At 43.0% G+C, this 12,196-nt stretch overlaps 1 protein-coding gene across 1 annotated transcript; it reads left to right on the forward strand.

Annotated features, from left to right (window-relative positions):
* The first annotated feature begins 601 nt into the window (after positions 1-601).
* On the forward strand, positions 602-11,835 carry LOC129862914 (transcription initiation factor TFIID subunit 6-like). The gene is made up of 15 exons (XM_055935016.1): positions 602-819; positions 5,099-5,259; positions 5,459-5,545; positions 5,960-6,113; positions 6,368-6,424; positions 6,567-6,683; positions 6,962-7,083; positions 7,990-8,067; positions 8,423-8,524; positions 9,160-9,342; positions 9,494-9,568; positions 9,646-9,771; positions 10,085-10,258; positions 10,514-10,705; positions 10,967-11,835. Exons 2-15 carry the CDS (start codon positions 5,104-5,106, stop codon positions 11,258-11,260), a joined length of 1,917 nt encoding a protein of 638 aa, XP_055790991.1. The 5' UTR covers positions 602-819; positions 5,099-5,103; the 3' UTR covers positions 11,261-11,835.
* The last annotated feature ends 361 nt before the right edge of the window (positions 11,836-12,196 follow it).

Genomic DNA, 12,196 nt, shown 5'->3' on the forward strand with positions numbered 1-12,196 from the left:
TGTCCTCACCTCAGCAGCTCTACTGAACTCAACCAACGATTTAGCAGGATTTTTTTATTTGATTTAACTAGGCAAGTCAGTTAAGAACAAATTCTTCTTTACAATGATGGCCTATCCCGCCCAAACCCTAACCATGCTGGGCCAATCACGTCCGGTTATGATACAGCCTGGAATCAAACCAGGGTTAGAACGCTGTGCCACTCGGGAGCCCAATCCGGATTATAGATTGGTCCCCAGATTAAAAAGAAGTGGATAGGTGTATGAAATATTATGATGACATTCCTTTCAAACCTGTGGATTAGGGTAGGAATGCGTTGTAGGAAGTAGATTTAGGGCAAATAGCGCAGAATAAAACTAGAACCATCACTGACAGGCAGAACTAGCCGATTGGTGAAAACATCCAACTAATCTTTACAGATGTGTAGTATCAAATATTTCTAAAATCGTTTTAAAAAATAGTATATTGTAAGGAAATAATTATTGGAAGTACATTTTACAATAAGACCAACTACATAAAAATGTATACCACCATAGATACAAATTTACCACGGTTCAAAATATAGGATGACATTAAATTCAAGTAAACATGTTTGAGGACCTTGAGAAACAAAACAAGATGGCGGATTTTCTGAAAAAGGGTTCGGAGCTGCAAACCATAGCTAAATCAGTTAAAAATAAATCTACAAATAAATAAATACTGTAATTAGTTAGGTTGGCAAACGAACCACTGTCAAACATTTAAATAGTATTTGTTTGTTTTGAATAATTTTGTACTTTCTCCTGTTGCTGTATAACGACCGTATTGGTAACTTTAGAAAGGTAAGAGCGCTAGGCTAATCAACTTGGCTCGCTAGCATTAGCTAACCATTACATCAACAAAATGCACCGAACTGTATACAAATTGTTTGAATAACAGATATATCGCAGAATCTGCTGCATATGTTGTTTTTGGTTCTGATATGTAATTCGCTTGCATACTATCGGGTCAAATCTCAGACCGGGTAGGTAACTTAGGCTGGAACGGTCTAAGAGCTAGCTATGCTAACTAGCCTGCATGCCAGTAAGTTGTTACATTTCGATTACTACCGTTCGCTCTCTTTGAGTTTTAAAGAAGAAGCCTAACGTAGCTTTATAGGCTGTTGACACTATGTAATCAATCAATTGGCTAATTGTTTGAATTCAAATACCAGGCTTGAGCTTCTTCCCATCTCATTGTATCTTATCTCCTGGACCGAAGGCTGGTTCAAAGATTAAGAAATGGCAGCAATTTTCCTCCACTACACACAAAGAGTTTTGAACTGATGAGAACAACCTTGCACTGTAAAAAAAAAATTATGCTGTTGTTTTTACAGTAAATAAATGGCAGACAGTCACCTGTAAGTTACTGCAAACATATAGTACAGTATGTTACCCTAAATTCCAAAGAAACTTTGGTTTAACAGTACAGCACTGTAACATACTGTACTTTTTAACATTAACTTACAGGTAACTGGCCACCAGTACGTTGCCATTAGAAAAACAGTATTTTTTACAGTGTGTGGAAGGAGCTCAGTCTATGGAAAACATGCAGACGAGCTGGTAGGAAAATGATCAGCAAATTGAACTGCGAGCAGTACAACATGGACACCGGGGTCCAAGATCACTTGCCAGTTCTGCAGCCTGACCCTCAGGCAATTGACGTGACCCACTCCAAGCCAATCCTGTTTATAATTTTCATGCTCCCTCTCGGCCAAATCGTCAGAGATTATAACATCAACTTCCCACGCTTTTGATAACCAGGTTTACATAAACACCAAACCGGACACCATCTCTGCCCAAGCAAAACTCAGCAGCTGCCTAGAGGACATCAGGGAATGGATGAAAGAAAACTTTCTCCAATTGAACAGTAGCAAGACTGAGGCTTTGCTTATTGGGACACCCAAACAGTTTACCAGTGCTGCAAACATCTGCCCTACAATCACTGGCCAGGCCATCCACGTGTCCTCTGTCATCTCCAACCTAGGAGTCAAGTTTGATCCTCCTCTGTCCTTCGATGCCCACATAAAACAAATATGTAAAACACTATTTTTCCATCTTACACTGAACACAAATATAAATGCAACCTTTTCTAAGATTTTACTGAGTTACAGTCCATATAAAGAAATCAGTCAATTGAAAGAAAGAAATTAGGCCCTAATCTATGGATTTCACATGACTGCATCTGTTGCTCACATATACCTTAAAAAGGTAGGGGTGTGAATCAGAAAACCAGTCAGTATCTGGTGTGACCACCATTTGCGCGACACATCTCCTTCACATAGAGTTGATCAGGCTGTTGATTGTGGCCTGTGGAACGTTGTCCCACTCCTCTTCAATGGCTGTGCAAAGTTGCTGGATATTGGCTGGAACTGGAACATGCTATTTTTACACATCGATCCAAAGCATCTCAAACATGCTCAATGAGTGACATGTCAGGTGAATATGCAGGCCATGGAAGACCTGGGACATTTTCAACTTCCAGGAATTGTATACAGATCCTTGCGTCATGGGGCTGTACATGAATGGCACGACAATGGGCCTCAGGATCTCATCACGGTATCTCTGCATTCAAATTGTCATTGATAAAATGCAATTGTGTTTGTTGTCTGTAGCTTATGCCTGCCTATACCATAACCCCACCGCCACCATGGGTCACTCTGTTCACCATGTTAACATCAGTTAACTGCTCGTCTCCACGCCGCCATACGCCATCTGCCCGGTACAGTTGAAACTGGGATTCATCCGTGAAGAGTACACTTCTCCAGCGTGCCAGTGGCCATCGTTGGTGAGCATTTGCCATCTGAAGTTGGTTACGACGCTGAACTGCAATTAGGTCAAGACCCTGGTGAGGACGATGAGCACGCAGATGAGCTTCCCTGAGACTTTTGTGCATAAATTCTTTGGTTGTGCAAACCCCCAGTTTTATCAGCTATCTTGGTGGCTGGTCTCAGACGATCCTGCAAGTGAAGAAGCCGGATGTGGAGGTCCTGGGCTGGCATGGTTACACGTGGTCTGTGGTTGTGAGGCCGGTTGGACGTACTGCCAAATTTTATAAAGCGACGTTGGTAGAGAAATGAACATTCAATTCTCTGGCAACAGCTCTGGCTGATATTCCTGCAGTCAGCATGCCAATTGCACGCTCCCTCAATTTAGGACATCTGTGGCATTGTGTTGTGTGACAAAACAGCACATTTTAAAGTGGCCTTTTATTGTCCCCAGCACAAGGTGCACCTGTGTATTTATCATGCTGTTTAATCAGCTTCTTGATATGCCACACCTGTCAGGTAGATGGATTATCTTGGCAAAGGAGAAATGCTCACTAACAGGAATGTAAACAAAATCTTTCAAAATTTGAGAGAAATATGCTTTTTGCCTATGGAACATTTCTGCAATCTTTTATTTCAGCTCATGAAACATGGGACCAACACTTTACATGTTGCATTTATATTTTTGTTCAGTGTAAATACATTGCCCGGGTCATACCCTCACTCTCCCAGCCAGATGCAGATAACCTAATCCATGCCTTCATCTTCTCTCGGATCGACTACGGCAATGTGTTGTTTGGGAGCCTCCCAGCTAAATCACTACAGAGGCTCCAACTAATCCAGAACCAAGAAGTCAGATCCCATCACCCCGATCCTGGCCCAACTCCACTGGCTACCGGTCAACTACCGGAGTGACTTTAAAATCCTCCTCCTTGGATTTACAGCCTTGAATGGATTGAGGTGCACCTACATCAGTGACCTTATCTCAATCAGCGAGTCACCTCACACACTCCGCTTTAAGCAACTCCCTGCTGCATCAAGACACGTCTTTGAACTATGGGGGACCGAGCCTTCTGCTCCCTTGCCCCTCGCCTATGGAATGCTTTCCCTGATCATCTGAGAGCTGCTCCGTCACGCTGAACTTTTACTTTGAGATAGCTCTACTGAAATGCAGCTTTACAAGTGAAATGTATTATTAATATTATGTAAAGTTGAAAACACATGCATGCAAAGCTTTTGCCCATTCTGACAGGAGTGAACATCAGCTGACTGGCAGCTAGTATATTTGTGCTGCCTTCAATGAGGGGTGAAATGTGTGTTTTAATGACTTTACAGTAGAGTGGGAAAGCTGGTGGTCAGTCATCTGATCTGTAATATCTTTATCTCTAATCATGAGTTTTTATGTTTTTATTTATGCAATCTTGCATTCACCATCCATTCATGAATTTATAGAAGCCTAACATTAGATACAGTGACCGCCTGGGATGTAGCCTGGATTCAGAGGCATGCTTTGTGTTCAAAACAAGATGAGTCGTTTTTAAATGATTCAGAATAATGTGTGTTTTCTAAGATGCAGCTGGAAGTGAGTTATAACATGGCCATTAGAACCCAAAACAAGATGAGTCGTTTTAAATTAATCAGAATGTTTGTTTTCTAAGATGCAGCTGGAAGTGAGTTATAACATGGCCATTAGAACCCAAAACAAGATGAGTCGTTTTAAATTAATCAGAATGTTTGTTTTCTAAGATGCAGCTGGAAGTGAGTTATAACATGGCCATTAGAACCCAAAACAAGATGAGTTGTTTTTAAATGAATCAGAATGTTTGTTTTCTAAGATGCAGCTGGAAGTGAGTTATAACATGGCCATTAGAACCCAAAACAAGATGAGTCATTTTAAATGAATCAGAATGTTTGTTTTCTAAGATGCAGCCGGAAGTGAGTTATAACATGGCCATTAGAACCCAAAACAAGATGAGTTGTTTTTAAATGAATCAGAATAATGTTTGTTTTCTAAGATGCAGCTGGAAGTGAGTTATAACATGGCCATTAGAACCCAAAACAAGATGAGTTGTTTTTAAATGAATCAGAATAATGTTTGTTTTCTAAGATGCAGCTGGAAGTGAGTTATAACATGGCCATTAGAACCCAAAACAAGATGAGTCGTTTTAAATGATTCAGAACAATGTTTGTTTTCTAAGATGCAGCTGGAAGTGAGTTATAACATGGCCATTAAAACCCAAAACAAGGGAAAAATAGTTTTCTTTCAGCTTGACATCTCTCCTCATTCACCTCCCAACTATCCCTCTATCCCACAGCCACCATGGCGGAGGAGCGGAGGCCGAAGCAGTGCACTGTGGTTTTGCCCACTGAGTCCATGAAGGCCATGGCAGAGTCCATAGGAGTGGGGCAGCTACAGGAGGAGAGCTGTGCCGCCCTGAGCGAGGAGGTCAGCTACAGAATAAAGGAGATCGCCCAGGTAAGAGCAGGGCCGAGTTCAGTAGGGCACACCGTTAGCAAAATGATTTGCGGAAAATGAGAATCTGTTCTTATTGGATGACTCACTCTGACATGTTGCACCTCAGTTCCTATCAATACCAATGAACACAGGGTAATTATGTTATGAAATGTGATCCTTTGCTCATATTTTCTGTTTTCCCCCTCCCTTTGTATTCCAGGACGCGTTGAAGTTTATGCACCACGGAAAGAGACGTAAACTGACAACCAGCGACATAGATCACGCTCTTAAACTGAAGAATGTAGAGGTGAGGGGGACTATACTACGCAATCATGGAGGAATGGATCTTTTTTTGGAGAACTTTTCACAGGACCTCAATTAAATATATAGGCTATATTGAAAGCAACATTTGAGATGTTATTTACATAAACAGACTTGGTTGAAAATGTCAATAGAGCAATTACTAAGCTATCATCAGATAAATGATTAAAGCCACTGTACAAATTCAAGCAAAGCTGTTTTTTGTGTTGCTAGTGTTACAGAATTGATTGATATCAGTTAATTGGTGGTATAGTTATTGATAGAAGTCACTACACACGACTTGCACGTTTCAAGTCACTGCACATATACATGCACCATTTCAGTTTCAGTCTGTATCTGTGCAACCATCAGAGTATTAGCCATCCCAGTGCTTGGTTTCATAGAGGCCTCTCCTCCACAGCCTCTGTATGGGTTCCAGTCGCAGGAGTTCATCCCGTTTCGCTTTGCCAGCGGAGGAGGGAGAGAGCTTCACTTCTACGAGGAGAAGGAGGTGGACCTTAGTGACATCATCAACACACCCCTCCCTAGAGTCCCACTTGACGTTTCGCTCAAAGGTATACTTCTATTGTGTTTCGTGAAAATGTTGCGCTGATTTTACAAAAACATATACCTCCACCCGGTATGATACTGACGCATTCAAACATTTCAAAGGTATCGGCCTACTTGTACTGATGTTGATTGTATTTTATTAGATCCACTTCCATTGTTGTAGATTATCCATATGATGGTATTATCTTTGAACAAGTGTTTGGGTTTGTTGATTATACAAGCTCTTGTTGTACCTCCTGTCTTGTTCTCTGTTCCTCAGCTCACTGGTTAAGTATTGAAGGTGTCCAGCCTGCTATACCAGAGAACCCACCTCCAGGTGAGATGTCTGTCTGTCTGTGTTTGTCTGTTTCCATCCTTCTCTATCATCTACTTGAGTAAAGCAGCATTCTTCTCTAATCAACCACATTTCCATCATGTGTATATACCATCTCACTTCTTTCCCCTTCTCTTTCCCTCAGCCCCCAAAGAGCAGCAGAAGGCTGAGTCGACCGAGCCCCTCAAGGTGGTCAAGCCTGGTCAGGAGGAGGAGGGCTCCATCCAGAAGGGCCAGGGAGCTACATCTGCAGAGGCTAAAGGTCAGGAGCTTCTGATGTGTCTGTACGCCATCTTAAAATCGTATGTGAACAAGTATACCCTTTTCACACATGGCGTGTCAAACCGAAACCATACTATGTTGGCTCTGATATTTTGTTTTCACATCGTCCTGTCCAGCACGGTTCAAGCCGCTGTGGTAGATGCGTAACTAAGCCAGTGAAGTGCAGCTCGGCTCAGCACGGTAGTGTGAAAAGGATACTAGAAAAGCTATTCTTATTTAATCAATGTTTGCGGTCCCTCTGGTTTGGTTCCCTCCCAGGTAAGAAGGAGGGTCTGATGAGGATGAAGCCCCGCAGTACTCACGAGCTCTCAGTGGAACAGCAGCTCTACTACAAGGAGATCACAGAGGCCTGCGTCGGGTCCTGTGAGGCCAAGAGAGCTGTGAGTCAACCGTGTGTGTTTGTGTGCACACGTGCGAGTGTTTTGTGTCTGAGTCAACCAGGTTTTTGGCTAAAATGTCCTGGTACTGGGTAAAGTTCATGATGTTGTTGACCTTAACAAGAGCCCAGGACCAGTGGAAACAAAATAGCCCCATAACATCAAAGATCCACCACCATATTGTAAAGTAGGTATGGGGTTCTTTTCTGCTTATCACATCCTTCTCTCAAAACCACCACAGGGGTGCGTGACCAATTGAGCTATATTTTAATGTCATCCAACAAATGTAAATGCCTGCATTTTGCTAAACGGCATTGGCACTTAGATTGGAACCGGTGCTATGGTCAGATGACATGAAAATAGAGCTCTTTGTCCAAGCACACCAGTGGGTTTGGCGTCGAAAGAAGAATGGGATTTTGCAATGGCCTTCTCCAGAATTGAACACCATTGAAAAGCTGTGGTTTGAATTAAAGAGAGCAGTCCACAGATTCTGTATGGAGGGATGGTCTTAGTTCTGTAATCTCATAAAACATGATAGAAACAGGCATAGTGCCGTTATCCTCCTAAGGGGAGGGTGTATTGAAAACGGGTGCCATCATTTGGACCCCTATCTTCTTCAGAGAAAATATGTTATACCTGTAAAGCAAAATATCTTTCTTTGAGCAATTGTAAAAAAAAAAAATAATAATAATAATTTTCCTTTCATTTTTTTGCATACAATATAGCTAATTATGAACATTATTTATTTTATACAGTATTTTTTGCTAATTTTTATCAAGGGCGCCAATCATGTTGGTCATGACTGTATGTATGCATTTCTGTATGTATTTCTGTGTGTATGGTTTTGTTATTGTTGCCACGTTATAATGCCATCTCTCTGACCCAGTATGTCTCTCTTGTCTTCTTCAGGAGGCTCTACAGAGTATTGCTACAGACCCTGGGCTCTACCAGATGCTCCCCAGATTCAGCACTTTCATCTCTGAGGGGGTGAGCTTCTCTTCCTTCCTGTCAATCTCTATTCTACCCTCCAAGATAGGTTTCTGCTGATGGCACACGCTATTTCTCAATTGTCGAAACGAAACTTCCCTTTCTTCATCCTCATCTTATTCACTGCACTGATCTGAAAGAACTGACCAGGTGAAGGTTAGCCTAATGATAAGCTTACACCATATTGTTTTCACCGATCAAAGCATTTCTAATCAGTGCAGCTGAAGGAAAGGAGATGAGGGGGAGACATGTTCAAGTTATTTAGATAGAGCCAAAGTGTTTCAGTGCAGTAGGGATCATGACCCTGTGACCTTTAGCTTGTTCCTCTCTCTTACGTCCTCCTCTCCTCCTGTAGGTCCGTGTGAACGTGGTGCAGAACAACCTGGCCCTGCTCATCTACCTGATGAGGATGGTCAAGGCCCTCATGGACAACCCCACACTCTACCTAGAGAAATATGTAAGAGTTCTAACACAACTAAATAGCATACACAGTAAACTGAAAACTAAAGTAAAACACATGACACAGGTCAATATTACACACAGTAAACTGAAAACTAAAGCAAGACACATGACACAGGTCAATATGACACACAGTAAACTGAAAACTAAAGCAAGACACATGACACAGGTCAATATTACACACAGTAAACTGAAAACTAAAGCAAGACACATGACACAGGTCAATATTACACACAGTAAACTGAAAACTAAAGCAAGACACATGACACAGGTCAATATTACACACAGTAAACTGAAAACTAAAGCAAGACACATGACACAGGTCAATAATACACACAGTAAACTGAAAACTAAAGCAAGACACATGACACAGGTCAATATTACACACAGTAAACTGAAAACTAAAGCAAGACACATGACACAGGTCAATATTACACACAGTAAACTGAAAACTAAAGCAAGACACATGACACAGGTCAATATTACACACAGTAAACTGAAAACCAAATGAAAATATAATTCTAATAACCTTTATTTCTGGAGCATTTTGATACAGACAGACCTCAACTCAGTGCTGATCAAAACACCTGCCATTTGACGTGTCCCTCCCTTGGTTCCCTTGTCGTGGTCTAGCTGCACGAGTTGATCCCAGCGGTGGTGACGTGCATAGTGAGTAAGCAGCTGTGTTTGCGGCCTGACGTGGACAACCACTGGGCTCTGAGGGACTTCGCTGCCCGTCTGATGGCCCAGAGCTGTAAGACCTTCAGCACCACCACCAACAACATCCAGTCCCGCATCACCAAGACCTTCACCAAGGTACGTGGAGATGCATCCGATTGATCCACTTTTACTTGGAAGGAAGTGCGTGTGGGTTTTTAGTTCAAAGAAATAACATATAATACTGGGATTGAGACAATAAGCGTCGTTGTGAGCCGTGAACATCTCCTTCCCTTCACCCTCCTCTCAGAGCTGGTTGGATGAGAAGACCCAGTGGACGACACGGTATGGCTGCATCGCTGGACTGTCTGAACTGGGACCTGACGTGAGTACTGCCATTTGAAGGAATATTCTCACCGTGGTCTGAGCTGTGGTATAATAGTGTACTCCCCCCCCCGCCAGGTGATCAAGACGTTGATCCTGCCCAGGCTCACTGTAGAAGGAGCTCGTATCAAAGCTGTGTCTGAGGGACCCGTGGTCTCCAACATCGATAAGATAGGAGCAGACCACGTCCAAAGCCTTCTACTGGTGAGGAGCCAAACACAAACTGTTATTGTCCTACTTATTATTGTTGACTAAAATGTTAATATTCCATTGAAGATGCATCTTTATGATAAAACATGTTTGTTTTATTCTTCTATTGTTATTAAAACAAATAGGACCACAGACAACATATTATATTGACCGCTACATGCATTTAGGGCTGGTTTCCCAGACACAGATTAAGCCTAGTTCTGGACTAAAAAGCTCCACTGAACATGCTTTTTAGTCCAAGACTGGCTACACATACCCACCTGGAAGAGAGACATAGATCCTTGACTAATATCCTCTTCTCTCTCAGAAACACTGTGCCAGCGTTATCGCCAAGACTCGTCCCCTGCCTGACAACATGGAGCAGTACCGGGCTGACTACGGTTACCTGGGGCCCATGCTCTGTTCCCACGTGGTTAAGGCCCGGGCCCAGGCAGCACTACAGGCCCAGCAGGTCAACAGAACCACACTCACCATCACACAGGTAGGGCACCTAGATGTGTAAAACGATGTATATGAACTGCCTAAGGTTGGAGTCAATTCCATTTCCGTTCAATTTATATTCCAATTCAAATTTTCCTAATTGAAAACTGATTTAAATTTCTCTTAACTTCCAGAATTGAAATGTAATTGGCCTCAACGCTGAAATGAACTGACAATATCAGCAACTGTAATGATCCAACGTAAAGTTACAAAACCTCATCTGAAGTCCTACTGTATCTGTCTGTCTGTGTTGCAGCCTCGGCCCACCCTAACGGTGTCTCAGAGCGGGATAGGAGGGTCGGGGGGGTCCCGTTCCCCCAGCATCATCAAGGTTCCCAGCTCCCTCACCCTCATGTCCACCCGACCAGGCACCCCAACACAGCCATCGCCCCCGGCAACCAAGTACATCGTCATGGCAACCAGTGCAGGGGCATCTTCCACCCAGCAGGTACTGGGCGGTAGTCTTGTTGTTGTTTTTCATCTTGATTTGCAATTATATGAAATAGTAACAAAAACAAATGTATTTCAACTCTAACTCTTGTATTCACTCTAACTCTTGTATGTCCTCCTAGATTCACTAAACATTTAATATACAGTCATTGATATCCTATACATTCCCTTTTTTATAGACCTTCAAGTTTCTCTGATAAAAACTAGATGCCCTAGTTAAGTGTTGTGATGTGTAATGTAATATTCCCCTCTCCTCCAGGTGATCACCCTGAGTTCTTCCTCGGGCTCCTCGGTGACCAGCACGGTTGCCAGCGCTACCTCCACCCTGCAGCCTCTGGTCAAGCTGGAGTCCAGAGGGGCCGGCGGCCTGGGGGGGTCGCGACCCCTCCAGAAGTACATTGTGGTGTCTCTCCCCACGTCTGCCTCTTCCTCCCTGGAGAGTAAGAGTGGCATGCTCCCTCCCTCTTCCTCCACCTCTCCCATCTCGCTGGAGGCCGGGATGAAGATGGATCGCTCAGACTCTCCCGGGGCCAGCACACAGTCCCCGCACTAAGATACTATGTGCGTCCCAAAAGGCACCCTACTCCCTATATAGTGCACTACTTTTGACCAGGGCTCATAGGGCTCTGTTCAAAAGTAGTCCAGGATCCATAGGGCTCTCGTCAAAAGGAGTGCACTATATGAGGGATAGGGTGCCATTTGTGACGCAGACACTGGCTTGTAATTGGCTTAGGGTGGTCAGACAGCCCTCTGATTGGCTGTTGATGGTGATAATGAGAGATACCTCTACCTCTCTGATAAGACAGAGATTAGGTGCCTGAAGAGGGAGGAAGGGATTACTTTTGGGAGCAGGGGTGGAAACTAGCTACTTCTGAGTCTAGAGTAGCAGAAGAATTGTCAGAAAACAGGGATATTATGCGAAAGTGATTGATAGAGACCAGATGGGATGGCGGGAGGAGTGGATGGATGGGTGCATGCAGTAAAGTGCACAAATCGCATCTCTTTTCTTATTGTACATACATTCACACTTGTCTAAAAACTGTGTGGGCATTTATAATGGTTCAACCAACATTCTAATTGATTTTATGTTTCTTTTTTACACTATAATAAACCTGATTTTTGTAATGATTTTATGGCGATTGCTTCGTATTTTAATTAGTGGAGGTAGCCTGGGTGCCAGTCAGTTTCTGATCTCTTGTCAATTCCTTATGGATTTCTCTTCCAGACATGACATGTTTGGCTTTACACTGACAGCAATGGAGTTGGCAAGAGAGCAAACGGATCTGGGACCAAGCTAGAGTGCAGGAGGATGATTGACAATATGGTTAACAGCTGACAATAGAAATAAAACTTAGTAGCCTAAAGACCTACATTCCTTACATAAACATCCTTACATTCTTAGGAAGCAATGCAGGTTGTTGTTGCTGACACTTAACATTGAAGAGGTGGGAAAGGAATTGTGACAAACGTGCCATATACAGTGACTTCT

The sequence above is a fragment of the Salvelinus fontinalis genome, chromosome 9, assembly GCF_029448725.1.
Source record: "Salvelinus fontinalis isolate EN_2023a chromosome 9, ASM2944872v1, whole genome shotgun sequence".
NCBI lineage: Eukaryota > Metazoa > Chordata > Actinopteri > Salmoniformes > Salmonidae > Salvelinus > Salvelinus fontinalis.